Source organism: Lactuca serriola, chromosome 7, assembly GCF_051521515.1.
Source record: "Lactuca serriola cultivar US96UC23 chromosome 7, Lser_US96UC23_V15, whole genome shotgun sequence".
Lineage (NCBI taxonomy): Eukaryota > Viridiplantae > Streptophyta > Magnoliopsida > Asterales > Asteraceae > Lactuca > Lactuca serriola.
The window spans coordinates 196,187,558-196,209,855 of NC_136414.1; the positions used below are offsets into that span (position 1 = coordinate 196,187,558).

The window sequence follows — 22,298 nt, forward strand, 5'->3', positions numbered from 1 at the left end:
TATTTAACCTAATTACCAAATTATAATTATTATTATAAAGAAATTATAAAGTCATGGGAGTTTCAAATGAATGTGGTGAAAGGAAAAAAAATGGGGGTTTCAAATGCATGAGATTCAAGAAAAAATGCTAGCTTTATAAGTATGTAAAATATTATTATTAATATTTGTGTCAGCACAACATAAATATATTTAACAAGTTATCTATTTACAAAATTCAAAAGAAATTGACAAAAAGGCGTTACAAGTCATCCCGACCCGGCCCGAACGGTTACCCAACATACCCATTTTGACACCCCTTAACTTTTTTTAATAATAATTGTATATTCTAACAAAACAATCCTAATTAAAAGTTTGAAAGGGCAAAAGATTAATTTAAAATAAGAAAGAGAGTTGACTCTTGACTAAGATTCTGCTAACACGATTCTTACACGCACACAAGTGTATCAAATATGCCAATCCAAAGAGTTGAATTTCTATCGTCTTATGTGGACATAAACTAATATAATCCACATTTGGGAATGTGGGGTTCAAAAAACAAGCATATCAAGAATTCTTGCGACAAAGAAATTGTAAATCGTGTCAACATGAGTAGTTTAAATGGAGCTTTCGAAGAGAAATCAAGTCATTGACTATGTGTGAAACTTCTTTTCCTTTAGTTTTTGGAAGTGGGTCAAGTAAAAAATATGGAGACCGATTCAACGCCAGTAATACAAGGGTACTATTATTTCTTCCCTTTGTTATGACGCTTAGTTAACTTTCACTTTCGCCATCACTAGATTGCCATTTTTTCATATCATTGTCGTTTTCTACCTTAATTCGATATAGGATAGGGTTCTAGTTGACAAAAGGACTACCATTATTTAATATTTACAAAAAAATAATAATAATAATAACAAGATAACGATAAGTATGAACAAGGATTCAGATGAGTGAAATATTGTAACATCTCAAGCGTCTGTATGTACATCTGAGATGTTTCCACTATAGTAGACCTTTTTCACAAAAGCTTATTTGTTGGTATCAGAAAAAAAAAAAGTTATTTATTTGTAATTGATAAGACAAAAGAATAAAACATCATTAGAATTATGAAAAAGCTCTATATAGTGAGCTTGTAGATTCACAAGGAAAGTGAAAAGGGCTATGTGATATTAGCTTTTGACTCCCATTTCTTGGGGTTTTATTTTACTTGATTCCAACTATACAAGACTTGTAGCCGTTTTTGTTGACCCCAAAGGAGAAAAGCATGCAATTTCTAGCTTCTTTTGTTGACCCAAGAGAGAGAGAGAGAGAAAATAATAGGATAACAACTATGAAAGTTGACCCAATAGTAGCTCATTCATAATGTGTTTTTATTATTATAACAATTTAGAGCAATAGTCATTTGTTAATCTACACTAAACAATTCTTAACCCTAGACCCAAAAGCTTAACATGTGATCTCTTTTAGTATATCATTGTATGCATATATGCAACTCCCTAATACATAAAAATGTAAAAAAAAATAACTTACATTGTAGACATCAACATTGCTCTGATTTTGGCTCTAAGATCATCAGGAACCTCAGTTATCTGAGAGGGCTGTGGCTTTTGTTCTTGATATGCAGAACTTGACACATCAACAGAAGCTTCTCTACTGACATTATCAACCACATGTCCCCTTTTTGAACTCATCTCCCCTTCTTCTGAATTTGAAGCCTTTCCATCATCATGAGTATGCTTATGTTTATGCCTAGAAGAATGAGAACGACTTTTCCTATGTTTATGAGAAGAAGAAGACTTGTGAGACCGATGTTTTCTTCTAGAATGTTCATATTCATGTTCGTCTTCATCATCTGAACTACTAGAAGAACGATGCTTCTTTTTCCTTTTGTGATCTTTTTTTTCATTGTTTTTGTCCACGTCATCATGTTTATGTGAAGTACTATGATGAGATCGATGTCTTTCTTCACTCTCATGAGATCTATGCTTCTTCTTCTTCTTATGGTGTCTATGTGAAGACCTTTTTTCTTCTCTCTCATCACCCTCATCAACATCATCGATATCATTATTATGTATGCTAGATCTATCTCTGTATTTCCTCTTTGAACGTTTTTCATCATCCAAATGCTCCTTTTCTGATTTTATTTTTTTGTCGATTGATACTACTTGTGGCTCAGCTGATAAGCCACGTGTGGGTTCGGCTTTTGATTGGTTGGTCCCACTTTTCAGCATTGCCACAAACATTTTAGCCCGTTTTAGTCTCTCGGCTTTTAACTTTTGCTCATTGGAATCAGTTTCATTTACATTAGAAGAAGATGATTGTTGTTGTTGTCCACCAAATTTTCCATTCAAGATCCCTAAATTTGGATGTTTGATGCCACGTGTAGCAGCTTGAAGAATAGCTGCAGCTTGAGCAGCATCCACCTGGACACTTTGTTCTTGTGTGGGTTTAGATGGAGGATCTGATGCTTCTTTTCTAGACTTATTCATTACCATTTTGAATTTCTCTTTTCTATCGGAATCAAGAGGTATATCATCAGATTCCATTAAAGAAGCTTCTGTATCCCTTGAGTTCAACATTTTCTTGTGGGAAGCATTTCCTTTCTCATTGTGGAAACTCTTGACAGTTGACTTCGACTACAAGATAGAAAGAACAAAAAATGAGAACAGAGTGTTGACCTAAATAATGTAAATAAACAGATTGCTAAGAAGAAAAAAGAAAAAAGAAAGAACCTCGTGAGCTGTGTGAAGAACTTTTAGATAGTATGGATGGAATATGTTAGATGGGATTAGAAAAGGGAATCTTCCATGACCACGATCTTGTTCCATAAGTACTCCTTCAAACTGCCTCCCATTCTTGATGATGAATTCTACAATCTTCTCAACCAGTTTTTTCATGTCAGATGGAGGATCCATAACCATGAGCTCAGTTTTGGGAATTGGAGGAAGAGAAGAAGCCCGAATACCAGAGACTGAACTTGATGTTGATGATTCACCTTTTCTCATGATGCTAGTTTTTCCAGCCTTCACTGCATTTGGAAAAGAATTCTTTCTAATAATAGGAGCATCATCCAGTGATTGCTTTGAAACAGACTCGTCTTTGCCAGCTGGCAATATGGTTGTTTTAGTTTTCCAGCTGGCAACATCTTCTTTTCCAGATAGTGATGATGATGGATGCTCTGTTCCATTATCATCATCTTCACCAGTGCCATATACAGAGCCAAGTAAAGACAAAGCTCCAGTGGGGTTCTCTGTATTGGATGTTTTCTCTTCGTTTGACTGAAGGAGATCCTTGTGGTTGACCAGAAACCTGAAGTAAGGGTGTAGGTGATGATCAGGCATTAAGAACCCAAAAGTTGGGTTGTCTCCTTGTTTGACTCTAAGAACAATCTCTGATTGACCTCCATTTTTGCTGACAAAAAGAGCAGTCCTTGAAATAATCTGATGTACTTTCTCTGTAGGAGGCTATAAAAACACAAAAGGAATAGAAAGCAAGGAAGGGTTCATTTTAGTAATGGAATTGGTAAGTTTTCATAAGAAGATGTAACAGGAGATGACAGATAAAGCATAATAAACCTGACAAAAGTAAGGAAAATCACTAAATCACAATAACAATATAATTAACTGAGGATGTGTGGCTTCCATTTTTCAAGTTGTGTGATGATTTTTATGGTGATAAAACATTTTATAATCCTAACCTAACCCCACCTGCACGGACCCTTGCACATGATATCAAAAGAGAACATGGTGCCTGTGAATGGCAACCTTAGGGCATAACTCGATCCCTGCTCCGAGCATCTGTAAACTTAGACATGGTAAGCTTTTAAATAAAATATGTACCTTAGGGAATTGTCCTTTTGGTCATATCCATCTAAATAGCAGTAAATAATAATAAACAATAGCTTCAATGTATTCAAGTTCAGGGAAAGCTGATGCATTTGAGCTTACCAAATTCTGAACCAGGCTTTCAGGAACAGGGAAAGGGGGATGAAATGCAGGGACTTCTGATTCAGCTTCAGCATTCTTTTGATCATTAGATTCCTCATTGTTGCCATAAGAAAATGGAACAGCATTAAACCCACCCACAGGTTCCGGTTTTGGATCTGCTTCTGAATACAATGGAACAGTTGGATGAGAATTAAGAACACCAGTATTAACAGAAGAGTAAGAAATGTATAGTAGCCATACTTTAGAAAGATGTGAGCATTGAAACAGTTTACCTCTACAACAGTAATATAATGGCACGACAAAAAACTGAATATCACATTAAGGTCATAGATCTTTTCTGGATGCATTGAAGTTTCATCCTTTCAGAGAATTTTTAAGTTTCGATATCATCTGATATGACATTTTTCTAATTCCTCGAAACTAAAACCTGATAACTAACAAGCTGTTTTATCAACTTATTTAGGCATTGCACGAGTTCACAAATATCAACTTGCAACAAAACATGTTGTGATAATCATCCTTCGACAATTGACAGTTCAATCTAGTAGAATATTACTTCATCCGAACAGATACAATCAATTAAGTCAAGGAACTTATAAACGTGAAATGCAACTGTTTGTGTAATGAGCAAGTGTCATTACCTTCTTCCTCGGAAGGTGAGGGGAGATCCAGGTACCGTTCATAATCGATTTCCGCATCAGCGGAAGTTGAATGCGAGGTTTGAGGATTACGCCGCCTCCGAGATGGTGGAGGGCTGAAAAGGAGGTGGCGAACGTCGTAACGATCGATTAGTAGAGAATTCCAGTCAACAAGTGCGTCTTGGGAGTTGACGAAGGCTGCCGTGGTATCATCGTCGAAGAGGAGCGCATGGCGCCCAACAATTTCAATATCCATTCCTTCTGCAATCAATTTGCTGGATTGAATAGCCTGAAGAACTCGATTAATTTGTAAATGTAGGGAGTTTAAGAAACCCTAGGAGAGAGAATCCGGCCGACTTGAGGGGTGGGTATGGGCGATAGGATGAACGCTTTGATTATTATTTTCGTCGGTTGTTCTTTTACGAGGATGCGATAAAGTATTACTATTATTATTCACTACATTTAGGTTATTGTTTTGATAAAGTAATATTATTATTATTCATTATATTTAGGGGGTGTGGATATGAAAAAAAAAGGTGTTTATTGCTTATTTTCACTAAGTTAACTTTGAGTGTTTAGATAAAATTCAGCTAAATAAGCTAATTTTAATAAGCATCTCTCCCCATGCTTATTGTTTATTCTCACCACAAATAAGCTAATAAGTTAATCCAAACACCCCATTAGGTTATTGTTTTCTTATGTTGCATGGAGGGAAGTCGGCAACTCCGCAATGGAAAATCGAGTCTCTTTCTTTTACCTCTATTCTCCCTTGCTTCTTCTCCTCACTCTCCAAAACACTCTTCTCAGTAGTCTCTGTCTTTTTCCCCCATTTCTTGGTGGGGGGAGTTGGAGTTCGATGTGTTCTACACCACTCCACTTGGTCTTAGACATTTTGTATATTTTATAACTTTCTTTAGTTAAAAACCATTTGATTTTAAAGTCATTTTATTATATAGTTTGATGTCACTGTTGAGTAACATGTCCATCTTCAAACGCATACTACTTTTATGTCCCGTGGGCCGTGGGCTTTAATCATTATTCCTAACAAGACTATCAACAGGTTGTTGTTGACTCTCATAAAAATGTCTGATAGACGTGTTATTGATTTTTGGAATGTCATTGAATTTGTTGGCTTTCAACAATTGGTTGGTTTATCTTGTGACATAGATTTTGAAGAGAACATATTTACATGGTGTAATGGCCATCATAGAAAGTAAACACATGCAATACAAAACAATTAACATGGTGTATTATGCAAATGTATAGAAGTAGTTCTTATATTTTACCGTTTTTGGTTAATTTTTTAATATCAATTCAAATGGATGTATTTTAAGTTTAAAAAATAAAAGAAAAACTATCTAAATGTATATTTGACAAGTTTAGTTAAAAACTGGGAGTCGAAAGTTTTATTTATATAGAAGTATTCGACAAATTAGTTTGCCGCTTTTAAAAATATAAAACCACATAAAATTAAAAGTTAAAAGTTTCCAAAAGATAAAAGCTCTCAAAAACTAAAATTATTTTTTGGATGATGAGATTTTTGTTAAAATAAAATTTTAAATTGATACCTTTAAACATAGTTTTTTTCTTTAATCTGGATTTTTATCTAAAGGTTATTTAAAAAAAAAAAAAAAAAAAAAAAAAAAAAAAAAAAAAAAAAAAAAAAAAAACTTGAAAGTTCAATGCTAAAGTTGTACACAACCTAAATGTTTGTTTAGCTGATGAGATGAAATTACAAGCAATTGATAAATCAAAATCATTGAATAAACAAGACAATAGAAAAATCCCTTTACTTTTTATTTTTATTATCATGTTTGTTTGTTTTAAATTATTAAAATAAATAGCTCTAACATCAAATAAATAAATTAAATTAAATGGAAACATTAAAGGAATAAATTTGACCGAACAAAATATATCAATAAATAAATCATATATATATATATATATATATATATATATATATATTCTAATAAAAGAATAGTTTTAGGCCATGTTTGATAGTTTCTGAATGAGAAAGTGCTGACTGAGAAATATCTGTCTGAGTAAGATATTATGACTGAGTAAGAAATCATGCCGTTTGATTGAAAATCTGACTGAATATGCTGACTAGTGCAAAATGACTATTTTACCCTGATGTTCTACGCGTTTCTATGCAATATGATGATAATATTAATAATAACAACAACAACAACAACAACACCAATAATAATAATAATAATAATAATAATAATAATAATAATAATAATAAATGTGTTATTAATCTATTAAACCACATATTAGATTACTACCAAAGATAAGTGTCTTTAATTATATATTATTAGTATATAAAATAATAACAATTCAAAAATAAATTCATGGTAGTTATGAGATTATTTTTAGTTGTATAATCCAAGATACACGTATTGGGCTTTTATTTTTTTCTTTTAAAACCCTAGGAGTTATTAAAAAGAAAAGAGGCGTCAATTTATCTCCAATTTTTGGAGTGTTTCCTTCAGTGGACCAAGTAAAGAGATAAGAAAGGTGGAAATCGATCCAACCAAGAGAAGCAAAGTAATGTCACAGAGGCAAGGTAACGTCGGAGATGTAAAGCATCAGTGTCGTCACCGGACCAAGTTCCACCGACACTCTCCTTCAATTTCCTTCCTTATTGTCTCGATCGAAGACCACAGAACCACCCCCCCCCCCACCTGCTGTGTGCCTAATCTGCTCCACCCTTCCTTCCCCTTTCGTGTTTCTTTTTGCTAATCCTCCACAAGACCACCTCGTTTGCTGCCTTTGTTCATTTTCTTTTTCCCTTTCCAGGGATTAAATTGATGGCTATGAGGAAGGAGGATGAGGGTGGTACCGGTTCAGGGGCAATGGTGGAAAGGATATCAATCAGATTCAGTCAGCAAGGTTTTTGGTTATGACCGAGTAAGACATTGTTAACCCGCTCAGATGTAAAATTGAAGCATATCAAACAAGCGGAGCTGACCGACTCATATATTTTTGTCTGACTGGACCCAGTCAGATCCAAATCAAACAGGGCCTTAATCTCCTTTTGACATGTGTCATCATATTAGACCTTCTAATTAATACACATTTTATTCTTTTTTTGTCATGTGTCACCCTATTAAACCTCTTAATTAATGCATGCCACTTGTCAACCTATTGATTATCTATTTCAAATTTTAAAATTTTCACTTTAATTACAATAAATTAATAACAATGCAATAAAAATTAAAATAAAATTAATAAAAATTATAAGGTGATATAATTTCACATATTTATTTAAATTAATGATTACGATTGATTAATAATTTTGTGTTCTAACTATTAAAGTTTAATTAATTTTGTAGCCGTGGTTTCACGAGTTATAAACTAGTATATATATATATATATATATATATATATATATATATATATATATATATATATATATATATATATATATATATATTATACTTATCTAATAATTAGAAAATGTCAGTTCAAAATCTTGTTTTTAAAAAATTAAAATGTTAAAATAACTAATTCAAACATGTCATTTGTATGTATATAAAATAACTAAATGAAATTGAATGGATAAGTTGGAAAAAAATATCATTTTAAAAATTAAATTTTGATTACATGAAAATATATCAATAAATAAATTATGCATATACATATTTAATACAGTTTATAATATATATATTATATATTTTTTAATATTTATAAGGAGGTCATCAAAATCTTGTTTAAAAAAAATACATACAAAGCCCATGATATCTTTAAAAAGCAATATAATTAAGAATATTTTCACTATTTTTGGAATATAACAAAAAAAAGTGTGCATGGATTATAATTTTTTTTAACTATAGAGATTGTATAAAAAACTGATTTTTATTTATAGTATAATCACGTATCTAATTTATCAATAAGTTATTTTATTTTTTTGGAACAACATACTTAAGATTAAAACTAAACTGACTAGATAGTAGCAATGAAATACAAATTAAACCAGAACTATATTGTGTAACCATATAGTCTTTTTAGCCTAGCGTTTCAAAAATAAAACCAAAAAAAAAGTTAAAATATTCTCAAATAGTTGCTCATCATATTTGTGTTGTTGAAACACTACAAAATTCAAATACGTCAACAACATCCAATTAAGTGTCATGGTATAATTTATGATAGTTGGCCGAAATTTTATTGTTTTTAAAGGGTAAAAATAAATAGAGAAGAGAGAGTGGGAGGAGCACCTACAAGAATTTGCTCAACCCTCATCTTTGTGGTAACGCATGTTGGTGGAATGATGGCACCGGCGGTACCACAAGTTTGCATGACTCTGTGCACCCTTATCCATTCACTTTATCATCTTCGGTTACAAACATGTTCATAAAATCCTTTTGTTTTTTTTTCTCGTGTTTTAGATTTCGTCATCCATTCCTTTTAAAATCTTTTTAATAAAACTCTAAGTAATGCAAAGCCTTTCTATAAATATACACAAAAATGCCACATTATCACCAAAAAAAAGTCTCAAAGTGTTATAGTTCAACTAGAATAAATGAATAACCATAGTTAAACCACAAATTTTTCAAAATGGATGTTGATATATATATATATATATATATATATATATATATATATATATATATATATAGGGTTAGGATTAAATGTGAATCACAAATATTGTATGAATGTATGACTAAATTCTAATCACTAGATTAAATATAATGAATGGATATGATCATTGGATGCATGTTATTAAAATGGACTAACATGTTCTATATATTACACTTAATTAGATATAATGATATATATATATATATATATATATATATATATATATATATATATATATATATATATGGCATTTTATTAAGAGAGAGAAATATAATTTCCTACATTTTAGCAAATAAGTCAAAGTAATTAATTCAAATCTTATATTTGTTTCAACACATAAAATTAAATAAGATTTTTATAGTACGACCTCCTACAACATATTTAACACATTTTTATTCTTTCATTCTTAAAGAACACTATTGCATTTTATTTTTTTTAGAATTAACATTCTTAAAGAACACATAATGCATATATTCTTAAGAACAACATGTTCTATACGAATAATAAACATTCTTTTTTCACATTACACAAATTACAAATCCAAATCTCACATTCTCATGATAATGAAATTAAATTAAACTAGCAAACAAATATCTTTAATCATTCTCAGAGAATATGTGAATACGTTTTTTGATAATTGCATTATGTGAGAATGCTTGCCATGAAATCAAACTCTAGGTCTTCTTTCTTTGCATTTGTGTTTTGATGGCAGCCCAAGAAAAAATCGAACCCCGTGAAATCTAACTTCGACTTTCATACTATAATCTTAATCATTCTCATAGAATATATGAGAATCACATTCTTAAAAAATACTTTCCTTGCAATATGTTGTCATCTTCTTCTTGTCGTCGTGTTCTTCTCCAGGTGCTACTTAGGTGCTACTTACTGATCAGGCTTAAAAAATAGAGAGAGACGAGGAAACGAGTGAAAACAAGAAACAAATCATCAAAAAGCTGATTATAGAAAATAAATTAAATGTGCATTATAAATTATTACACATTAGATATCGATTTGAGAAACCAATTGTTATGTGAATACCATTACTCGGTGGCAATAACTAGACCACTAGTTATAAACTTTAATCATATCAAACAAATTCTATTATAGTATTTTCCATTCCTTGGTTTACTTAATTGGAATATCATATGATTTTACCACTACTTAAAAAATGTTTTAGATCACGTTGTTTGTCATCAAGGCTTACCTACATATGATTCACGTTGCTACATAGAGGGATATGTTATTTTATAACAAATATGTTAAAATCCACAAAGCTTACCTACATATGATTCATTAGAGATAGACCCAAAAAATTTAATTTAACACAAAATAAATGCAGCAATCCTAAATTTATGTGTATCACCTATAGGTATAAGATACAACTTATTAACAAAGGCAAAAAAAAATGTTTGACGAGGAAACATAAAAACAATTTATGGCATCAAATAGAAAGAGAACAAATTATGAATTAGATGTACTAGTAGCATATTTTGTAGTCAAAGAAGGATGAGGGGGATGAAGATGGTGATTCGAATTTGGAGTAGAGAAGATGAACATCATCTTGTTGGTGGTGTCGATTATGGTACATGGTGATGGCAACATGTTGGAAGTGAAGAAAGGAATGACCGTTTGATTGTGAGATTAATAAGAATAGAAAACTAAAATAATGGATTTTTATATTAATGATGATGATCAAGTTTCCTAAATTGTTGGGATTTAAATTAGTTAATAGTTAATTAAATTAAGTAAATAATTATAATACTTTTATCAAATGATTGGACCATATTTGGTTATACATTCACACAATAATTATACTTTATATATGATCCTCTCTCTCTCTCTCTCTCTCTCTCTATATATATATATATATATATATATATATATATATATATATATATATATATATATATATATATATATATATATATATATATATAAAAGAAACCCAATTACATACAACAAAAAACTTGCTTCTTATTATAAACATATATATTTTTTGAAAGTGTGTAAATAGATATCGATAATTATTTTCCCCCAACAGACACCGGGGACTGTTTATGCACAAAATTGATAGTCGATTGCAAATATTTATCAGCGGGCCCAAGACATGATCTGGCGATCTCCACCAACTTAAAGCATACGGAAGATATCTCCTGATTCACCTGACCAAAATAGCAACATACTTTCATTTCTTTCTATTACAACTTTTCTTATTCTTATTAAGGCATTGTACTTTGATAACATTTTTCAGAGTAGAATGCTGTAATGGGAAGAAGTGAAAGTAGGTTGCTATTTCTTGAATTGAATCCTTGTGTTAATAGAACATGACATCAAACTTACATTGAAAGACATGGCAATACAGTTGCAAGCTTCAAGTGCCAACTTTCCTCGTGTAGCCTGATGACAAAAAAAAATATCAAATTTTGAGCATTTTTGTTATAACATGTGAAACCTTCAAATAATAGCAGCATAGTTTTGAGCTGATGACCTGTGAAGATTCTTGTGGAATAATATCAACCATGTTATGAAGAATAAGAGTAGATAATGATACAAGTTCTTGGGTGTATCTTGCATCACCAAAGAATAAACTGTCATTGCCAAAAACCTGGAAAAAATATATAAATATAATATTAAATCTCATGTTTTAGATATACAAAATGTTTGTGATCAATGATCATATACCCACATAATATCCAAAGTCAGATATTCTTTTGTGGAAATTGACTTGTGTGTTTATGTTTATATTATAGGGAAAAAAAACACACTTGTATTTTCACAGTTTTTATCAATTTAGGCACTTGAATATATTCTAGATAGTGATTAAAACCATTACATTTTTTTCGTTTAACAAAAAAAACAATTTTTTTAGTTATCGGATTTTCAAAAGTGGGAAATACAGAAAAGCACAATGTACTTTCATCATTTCATCAATTTCAACGTTGAACTATTGTTTTTTTTTTTTTTATGATTATTATGATAATACTTTGTTGGCTAAATTGATAAAGAATAACAGTTTGGTAGAGATTAAACAATTTTATCATTTTATCAATCTAGCCATTTAACTATTTTCTGTTAGTGATTACAACCATCATATTTTTTAGTAACCAGGTTTTCAAAAGTGGAAAATACAGAAAAACACAACGTGCTATCACAATTTCATAAATTTAGAATTAAACTATTATTCTTTTTTATGATTATCATAATTATAGTTCGATTGCTAAATCGATAAATAATATAACAGTTTAGTAGTGATTAAAGTAACCGATTTATTATTTTATAAATTTAGCCACTTAACTATTTTCTGAAGTGATTAAACCATTATATTTTCTTTAAATAAAAAACACTTTTTTACTTACCCAAATTTTAAAAGAGGAAAACACAATTCATCTATTTAAAATTGAATTATTATATTATAACACTTGTTTAGTTCCCCCAAAAAAAGAAACACTTTTTGAGTTACCCAATTTTGCACTGTATTATATAAGCAGTTAACATGAATTTAGAAGTACCTCTTCATGAATTGGATGATAAGGGAGCTCATTTTGAGAAAATGTTGCAGATAAGGAAAGAAGTGAACATAAAACCCGTATCCTTAATTTTGGTGTAATCCTACAAAACAAAACATAAAAAAAATTAAAAATTAAAACTGGATGTCAATTTTATTTATAAAATTGAGAGCCAGAAGCCTAACCATGATTGGGAATCAAGCAAGGATAATATGTTCTTTAGAATGTAGGTAACTCCTTTTTCCAAATTACCTTTAGCAACAAAATTCAGCATCATATAAAAAAATAATAATAATAAATCGTTTAATAGTAAACAATTATTTTCAAGATGAGCAAGCCAAAAATAAATAACCTGGAACCATAAGCATGAAGCTGCAGAGCTTTCTCATTAAGGAAACAATACCATCAGCATCTTCATTTTTACGCATGCCTACACATTTAAGCTAATTTAGGGGTTTTTTTCTTTTTAACTTAATGGGCTTAATGGGTTAAGCACTTAATCTGGACACATATACATGGTTGTTTCTTTTTGACTTGGTTACGCCAAAAACCTAGCTTAATGAATAAGACACTAGCCCTTTTACCTATTTGCCCTTCTTTTTTCCACCCAATCCTTCCATGCTAAAATTGATGCATATTGTTAAAACTGATGATATAGTGTGAAATTTCTTTGTTTTTTTTTTTGGAATGTAAGGATAAAATGGTCATTTAGTCTCATTCAGAAGGTTTATTTAGTCTAGAAAAGAAAAACAGACCTTATGTATACAAAACTTTATCACACATACATCATTACCCATTCAGCCACTTTAACAATATGGACAAATTTGTAAAAAAGTTAGGACTTAATATGGAACTGACCATCTACCAAGTTAACATCTTGTAAGCAGCTGATTGCAGAGTCTAAAAGCCCATCTGAATGAGAAATCAAGCCTCCCAACAAAGAAACCTGATATTTTACCAACAAGATTAATAATAATAGGCTCTTGATTAATTTAAGTAAACCAAAAAATTATATATATATATATATATATATATATATATATATATATATATATATTACCTCTGCTGTCTCAAGGTATAAGATTAACTGCCTGGAATAAGATGGAATACATGGTATTGTAACTTCATTAAAAGTAATGCAAGATTTTATAAAATTTAAAGTATCTTTTTTCTCTCTCAATCTTAAAGCTCTGGTTGCTAAAAGATTGCTGGAATGAACAAGAATCTCCTTCAGATCATTCATGCTACTGAAAGCTCCACGACACTCAATCAAGAAAGTCAAATGTCGGTCCAAATCAATACCATGGTCAACCTGGCAATAATGGCTACCCAAAATTAGAAAAATGACTAAATTACATTTTTGGTCCCTGTGTTTAGGTGCTTTAATTCGGATCAGGTCCAAAAAAAATCTTTTACAATTATGGCCTTATGCTCTTATCAGATGGTTTCATAATTTTTTGGTCCTTATCCCTTGTAAAAATGACTATTTTACCCTTTATCTGATTACTTCCCATAAGAAAAATATATAAATTAGAGTACATTACAACTTTGTTCCCTGTGCTTTAACCCAAAATCACAAGTTTGGTCCATTTTCCAAAACCCGTCCTTAAGTATTCATTTTGTTGCAGATCTGGTCCCTATGCTTTACTCAGAATCACAGGTTTGGTCCAATTTTATTCCATTCAGGACCTGCATTCGTTGTCAGAGGGACTAATAGTGCAACGGAATGCAAAGTTAAGGATAAATTCGGGAATATTCCAAATGTGTAGCTTACTCAAATTAATTTATTAAAACATCTGATATAGGATAAAATAGTCATTTTTGTAAGAAATCGGATAAAGGGTAAGATAGTCATTTAGTGATAAAGGTCCAAGTGCAAACAAATAATAAAAATTTGCATGCATAATGAGCATTAATTACCTTATCTATAAAACGAACAATTAATCGCTCAGCTTGTTGATTATCATCCTGTTTTGTGCTTGAGAAATCAACACTATCATGCAGAGACTGAGCAACATCAAAAAGAAGTTTTATTGTGGTAGGATCATTGATGTCATCATTTCTGCTCAATAACAATAACAAAGGATAAAAGAGTCAAAATAAATTTTCTGGAAGAAAACACATAAATCAACAAATAAATAGTAAGTAGTACCTTGTGGCATTATTGAGGATGTGCATACTCACAATGCTTCTTGAGCTTCCATGCATTACATCTAATATGTCAACAAAATAGTTCTGTAGTAAGACAAAAAAAATAAAATTTATTTTCTGTTTCTTTTCAGTTTTTTTGCTGAAAAGGAGCTAAAACAAGAATGTAAAGCTTACCAGGTCAAAAACTTGTTTCATATCATCAAAATGTGTGACCAGTTTCACAATAATTGATTGCAGGTTAGCCAGCTCATCTTCAGTAACCACTTCACTGCATAATCTCTCAAATATTTCACTTAGAATGGAGCTTAGATAATGATCCTGGAACATACAGATGCAATGTTTAAAAAAATTGGGAATTAATTTAAGTGTTAGAAAGTATAATCACAAGTCATAAAACTTACAATCTTATATTGAAGAATAATATCCATATAGGCATCCAAGATCTTCAAGTACTCATCAAGGCTCTTCCTTTTTATAGCAACCTAAAAAGAAACTTAGCAATAAGCTGTTAGAAACTTGTAAATGTTATATTTGTTATAAAGTAAATGGAAATTGTAAAACATTGAGTACCTGAATCACTTCATCAATTAATACATCAACTGTGTTCACTTGAGATATTCCCTCACAAAGCTTCAACCCAAGCACCTTGTAATTTAAACACTGCACAGAGAACAATTTAACAGAAGATAACATGTATACAAACTGAAACTAAAAGTTGACCAAAGTCAAGTGGCATAAAGGATTAAAGGTAAAACCTTTCAAAGGGTACCTGGTCAAATGAATAATCAGAGCTGCAGTCAACAAGGTGAAGAATTTCTACAGCATTTGAACATACTACTGACACTGGAAGTTCTTTAAGTAAATAATGAAGGATAACTGATATCCAAGGAACTTCTCCATATAATTCAAGCCTCAAAATCATATCAGCAACCTGTAGTCAAAAAGTCAACATCTCATAGTGATAGTATGCCACTGATTAGTCAAAAAGTCAACATCTCTAACCTGGTTAGGGTCCTTAAAAATGCATCTCATAGTATACTCGATTGTTGGTTCCATCAAGCTGATAACTAACCTTCGATCTCCCAAAAAGTTCCCATATTTGGTTTCTTTCATGGATACAATCCGTGTAAGCACAATTTTTGTGTCATTAATGCACGCTATCAGATGCCCTATATCATATAGTCAAAACATATAATCAGGTCACTTAATCTTTTGCACATTACAAAATATAAAAGTCAATACCTGTATCGAGTTGGGGAAGTTTTTGGGCACAATGAAGCAAAAAGAAGCGACAGTAGGCTGATGCTAATGGATCTGCAACCCCTCTTATCATTGTAACCAATCGCATGAGGTCATCCATGACATTATCATGCAAAAATCGCCAGCATGGCAATATCGCAAGCTCAAGATAGCTAAAAAGGCAATGTCAGATTAGCACAAGTTAAATCATCATAATATCGAGGGGCAGTTTCTTTTATACTTAATGGGGTTAATGGATTATGCACTAAATCTAGAAAGCTACACATGGCTGTTTCTTTTTCACATAATCAGGGCATAATGACTTAATGGGTTAAGACCAAAAAAAAAAATCTAGCTTAATGTATTAAGACACCAACCTTCACATATTTGCCTTTCTTCTTTTTCCTCCTAACTCCTCCCATGTTAGAATTGATGAATATTGTAAAATTTGGTTTTTGGAATGTAAGGGTAAAATGGTGGGTTAGTCTCATTCAAATGGTTTATTCAGTCTACAAAAGAAACAAACCTTATGTATACAGCACTTTATCTGGACAGACATCATTACCTATTTAGCCACTTTCACATATATAACTTCATGAGGAAAAAGAAAAAGAAACAGCCCCTGAATGTAACATACAGAAGATAAAGATAAGAGATTCACATGCGTGGAAGAAGCTCGTGGATGGAAGCAATTTTTCTGAACCAATTATTGCATGTCTCTTTGGCTTCAAAGCATATACTATTTGCATCAAAGTCATCTGTAATGATATTATAATTGTATAAATGATATATTTCTATCTAAAACTAAATTTTAGTGAGTTGGAAACTGAACAGGAGATAAGAAACCTGATAAAGAGCATATTTTGGTTCCATCATCTGCAAACTCAGCTTTCTGTTTAATCCGATCCCATACCATATCACCAAGCATGTCCATTATATCAGCAGCAAGAACAAATAATGTTGGATAAAATTGTGCCACAGATGTGTCCATCAGAAGCCTAGCAACCTGCAAGCCAACAAAATTTTGATTCCCAAATTACAAATTTTGATTCCCAAATTACAAAATTATATATAGTTTTGTTGATAAAGAAAAAGGGAGCTACCTTAATTGACAACTTTAAGGTTGTTACACGATCATCAGAATGCCAAGAACGCATGATCTCATCTTTAAGTTCATGCAACCGTTTAATGTACTCCTGCTGGCTAACAATCTTGAATCCTCCTTCCTTCAACTTTTGAGAATCATTCAATTCATCTGACTGAATATTTGATGATAGTTCTCCACTTGCTGATAAATTTTGGAAAAATGTTACTTCCAGGGATACAGGCAGTAGAAACAGAGATAAGTTAGTAATACACCATACCCTTGCTGCCTTTTATGGTTTTGCTTGAAAACTGTAGTGGAAAAAGATCCAGGTTATAACTTGCAAAAGCTACTAACAGAATTGTTTACCTTTTCTTATGTTTTGATTATGATTTGTGTGTATCATGATGCTTACAAGACTTACCGAAGAAACTGAAATCATTTTTGGGACAGGAAATCTCTGCATTAGTAGCTTATTAAAAGATGTCCACTCCTTCTTTGAAGAGAGATGAGAGGTTGGTTGGGTAGCAGGAAGCTTTTCTGCAACTGCCGTATTTTCAACTGGCTCCAAGGTTTGTGTTGATAGCCCCCTTAATGGATCAAAGAATTCAGCGCTCCCATGATCCTGTCATAGAAAATTATTAAAACTTTTGCACTGCACAAAGATCAAAATGAAACTCCTATCAATTGGAGATATTTCCAGTCAAATTGCCATCAATAACGAAAGTATCTAACAACCAATCAAAGAAAAGGACGACACTCAAACCTGTGTATGTAATAAGGATGAAGATGCGGACGAGCAGAGAGGATGCGAAGAAACCGAAATTCGGGTAAGTGAATAGACTTTGTCTTCGGCTCTGTAATCACGCGTTTTGAATTCCATCTCTCCGATCACAAACCATTCACTGCAACAGTCGCGCTTCGTAATGCAGTATACTTCAGTAGTTGTGACCAATGGAAGACATCATCTTGTCGTCTTGCGTGAGCCGAAGGCGAAAAAATCAATGAGAAAGAGAATGCTGTTGATGTTTGTATGATTTACCCAAATCAGACTTCCTTGGATTTTAGGGTTCGATCGCGCTACTGATTACTAACTACTATCCCTCCAGATGAAATTCCTAACTAGAACGAATCGTGTGTAAACCTGAGAATCTACGCACGTTTGTACCGGTACTACTTTGGAGGGGATTGAATTCAGTTCATGGCAGTAGCTACTGCCGCTATTAAATACGATTGCTTAATAAATTTGACTTCCATTGATCGAAGCTAAGATGTCATGTTATATTTGAAGGGAAAATAACTTGATCATTTAGTAAATTATACAAATGGTCTTATGGTTGGGATAATTTGTATGTTTTAAAGGTTTCATAACTTATTAATTTTAATGGAAATGCAATAAAATCCCTATATATTGGTCTCATAATCGATTTAGTCTTTATATATTTTTTTTATTCAATTAAGTCCTAAATACCGGTAATCGTATTCAATTTAACCCTTTGACCCGGTCAACAGGTCATCCAACTTTCAAAAATTACATTTTTGGCCTAGATTTCAAAATTTGTTACAAATTTGGTCCAAAATTTACACTTTTAACCTAGATTGCCGTTAACTCGCCGAGTCGTTGCATTGACTCGCTGAGTGACTTCATGAGTGAGTCTGGCTTCCAACCCACTGAGTCATACCCTATGACTCACCTCTCCAACTCACAACACAAAAAGGGGAACAACCCGGGGACTCGCGACCCGACTCGTCGAGTCAGATGAACGACTCGCCGAGTCTGCCTCATGCAAAAACTATACACGCGCTTTTGCATGAATCCAGTCCATGTCATTCATAGATTTGGGTTCCTAGGGCCTGGTTTACACGTAAAGTTTCCAACTTTACGTGCAGATAATCACCAATGAAGGTTTTAGGGCTCAAAATGCACCAAAAGGGGTAGATCTAGGACTTTCATGGAATATGACTCCATAAAGGCAGTAGATCCAAGCTCCAGGGACTAAATCATGCCTAGATCTAAAGGCTAACAGCTTATTACAACCCACCAAGCAAAAACAAGCTTGAAGAATGGCTCAAAAAGGACTTTCATGAAGCTATTAGGGACTACAAGCTTGAAAACAGAGGGGAAACGAGCTATACCTCAAGGAAAACGTTGAGATGTCACAAAAATGCTTGGCCTCCTTCTCCTCTTCTTGATCTACTCTTCTTTCTCCTCAAAAACTTCAACAACACACCCAAAACACTTCAATCTCATAAGGAAAAGGGCAAAGACGATGTTGGGAGCTCTGAGGGTGAATGGGGGCGAGGTTGGGGCGGAAATGAGTGTTTAGATAGGGTGCAAACCCTTGAAATTTAGGGTTTCAACAGACAACAGTGACTCGCCGAGTCTCCAACTTAAACGTGACCCCGGACCGCGTCCCTATTCGGCGAGTCGGACCTACAACTCGCTAAGTCCAAGGCTAGAATGACCATTACTATGATAAATTTTACGTACCAGGAACCAGGTGCTACAAATCTCCCCCACTTATTTTAGACTTCGTCCTCGAAGTCTGCCGCTTGATCCTGAAACAGCTCGGGGTAATGCTCCATCATTTCTTCCACCGGCTCCCAAGTCCATTCCGAACCCTTGCGGTGCTGCCATTGCACTTTCACTATCTCCACCCTCTTGTTCCTTAGATCCTTCGACTTCCGGTCGAGAATTGTGACTGGACGCTCAATGTAATTCAGGATGTCATCAACCTGTATATCCTCTAATGGCACCACCGCTGAATCATCCACGAGACACTTCCGCAGCTGGGAGACATGGAAGGTGTTGTGGATCTGGCTGAGCTCGGCTGGCAGATCCAGCCTATATGTCACCTTGCTCACCCCGGCTACAACCCTGAACGGTGCAATGAATCCCGGGCCCAACTTGCCCCGCTTCCTGAATCGAATGACGTCTTTCCAAGGAGACACCTTCAGGAGAACCATATCCCTGACCTGGAACTCCAGGTCTGATCGACGCTTGTCGGCGTAACTTTTCTACCGACTCTGCGCAGTCTGAAGCCTGCTTCGAACCTACTGGATTCTCTCGGTCGTCTTGAGCACCACCTCGGTGCTCCCCATGACCCTTTGGCCAACTTCACCCCAACATATCGGGGTCCTGCACCTCCGACCGTACAACATCTCGAATGGGGGACGATCAATACTCGCGTGATAGTTGTTGTTGTACGAGGACTCAGCCAAAGGAAGATAGGTATCCCAGCTACCACCGAAATCTAACACGCACGCCCGCAACATATCCTCCAAAGTTTGGATGGTCCGCTCACTCTGACCATCCGTCTGCGGGTGAAAAGCGGTGCTAAAATGCAGACGAGTGCCCAACTCATCATGAAACCTCTTCCAAAACCTGGAAGTGAACCGCACATCTCGATCTGATATCACTGACACTGGCACCCCGTGCCGCACCACTGTCTCCCTGATATAGATATCGGCCAACTTTTCGGCCGAGATACTCTCCGGAATCGGAATAAAATGGGCGCTCTTGGTCAACCGATCCACGATGACCCAAATCGAATCTACTCCTCGCGCCGTTCGTGGAAGCTTCGTGATAAAATTCATCGTAATATCCTCCCATTTCCACAACGGGATATCCAACGGCTGCATCTTGCCGTGCGGTCTCGGATGCTCGGCCTTGACCTTCCTGCAGGTCAAACACCGCTCGACGTACCACGCCACATCCCGCTTCATGCAGGGCCACCAATAGTCCAGGCGAAGATCCCGATACATCTTCGTTGCCCCTGGATGAATATAGAATCGAGATTTGTGCGCCTCCTCCATCAAGATCTGGCGCACGCCTCCATGATACGGCACCCACACTGTAGTGTCAACAACCCCCGACTATCATAATCAAAGGAGGTGACTTGACCCACTATTCTCTCACTCTTCCGATGCTCCTCCTTCACAGCCTCCTGTTGAGCCTCCCGAATCTGCTCCAACAGGGGAGTCACCACAGTCATCCTCATGCAAACATCCCTGATCGGCTCCGCCTTGCGGCTAAGCGCATCGGCCACCACATAGGCCTTCCCGGGGTGGTAAAGGATCTCGCAATCATAATCCTTCACCACGTCCAACCATCGACGCTGCCTCATGTTCAGATTCGGTTGATCCATGAGGTACCTCAAACTCTTGTGGTCCATGTAAATGGTACAACGAACCCCGTAAAGGTAATGCCGCCAAATCTTGAGGGCGAATACCACCGCCCCCAACTCTAAATCGTGCGTCGGGTAGTTCGCCTCGTGAGGCTTCAGCTGCCTCGAGGCATAAGAAATGACATGCCCCCTTTGCATCAACACTGCGCCTAAACCTGAGATCGACGCATCGCAATATACCACAAAATCCTCCACGCCCTCGGGCAGGGCTAAGATCGGCGCCTCGCACAATCTCTGCCTTAGAGTCTCGAACGCTGCCTGCTGCTCAGGCCCCCACCGAAAGACCACGACTTTCCTAGTTAACCGTGTCAGGAGTACGACTATCTTGGAAAAATCCCGAATGAACCTCTGATAGTAGCCTGCCAATCCTAGGAAACTCCGAATCTCGGATGGAGACTTCGGAACCTCCTACCTCATCACGGCCTCCACCTTGGCCGGGTCTACTGAAATCCCGTTCTGATTGACGAGGTGCCCAAGAAACTGCACCTCCCGCAACCAAAACTCACATTTGGAGAACTTGGCGTACAAGCTCTCCCTCCTCAGGGTCTCCAATACCTCTCTCAGATGCTCCTCATGCTCCTCCTGAGTCTTGGAATAAACCAAGACGTCATCAATGAAAACTATCACAGACCGATCCAACATCGATCTGCACACGCGGTTCATGAGGTCCATGAACGCGGCAGGAGCATTGGTGATCCCAAACGGCATCACCACGAACTCATAATGGCCATAACGCGTCCGAAACGCGGTCTTCTGTATATCCTCCTCTTTAACCCTCATCTGATGATAGTCTGAACGCAAATCGATCTTGGAGAACCAAGATGCTCTCTGCAACTGATCAAAGAGATCATCAATCCTCGGGAGTGGGTAACGGTTCTTCAATGTTACCTTATTCAGCTCTCGATAATCTATACATATCCGATGCGACCCATCCTTCTTCTTCACAAACAGGATCGGGGCTCCCCAGGGCGAACTGCTCGGAC

At 34.7% G+C, this 22,298-nt stretch overlaps 2 protein-coding genes across 2 annotated transcripts; both read right to left on the minus strand.

Moving 5' to 3' along the window:
* Positions 1-1,335: 1,335 nt before the first annotated feature.
* On the minus strand, positions 1,336-4,976 carry LOC145061166 (SWAP (Suppressor-of-White-APricot)/surp domain-containing protein). Its single transcript, XM_079008564.1, has 4 exons — positions 4,568-4,976; positions 3,927-4,087; positions 2,712-3,443; positions 1,336-2,615 (listed from the first exon to the last, which is right to left on the minus strand). The coding sequence occupies exons 1-4, from the start codon at positions 4,818-4,820 to the stop codon at positions 1,506-1,508; spliced, it is 2,256 nt and encodes a 751-aa protein (XP_078864690.1). The 5' UTR covers positions 4,821-4,976; the 3' UTR covers positions 1,336-1,505.
* A 6,126-nt stretch (positions 4,977-11,102) lies between these two features.
* On the minus strand, positions 11,103-18,376 carry LOC145061888 (uncharacterized). The gene is made up of 22 exons (XM_079009468.1): positions 17,895-18,376; positions 17,553-17,753; positions 17,409-17,439; positions 17,148-17,332; positions 16,891-17,050; positions 16,706-16,802; positions 16,048-16,217; positions 15,808-15,974; positions 15,575-15,736; positions 15,376-15,465; positions 15,207-15,287; positions 14,980-15,123; positions 14,807-14,889; positions 14,575-14,716; positions 13,715-13,966; positions 13,513-13,600; positions 13,007-13,084; positions 12,840-12,906; positions 12,658-12,757; positions 11,637-11,753; positions 11,489-11,545; positions 11,103-11,310 (listed from the first exon to the last, which is right to left on the minus strand). The coding sequence occupies exons 1-22, from the start codon at positions 18,009-18,011 to the stop codon at positions 11,173-11,175; spliced, it is 2,727 nt and encodes a 908-aa protein (XP_078865594.1). The 5' UTR covers positions 18,012-18,376; the 3' UTR covers positions 11,103-11,172.
* Positions 18,377-22,298: the final 3,922 nt, after the last annotated feature.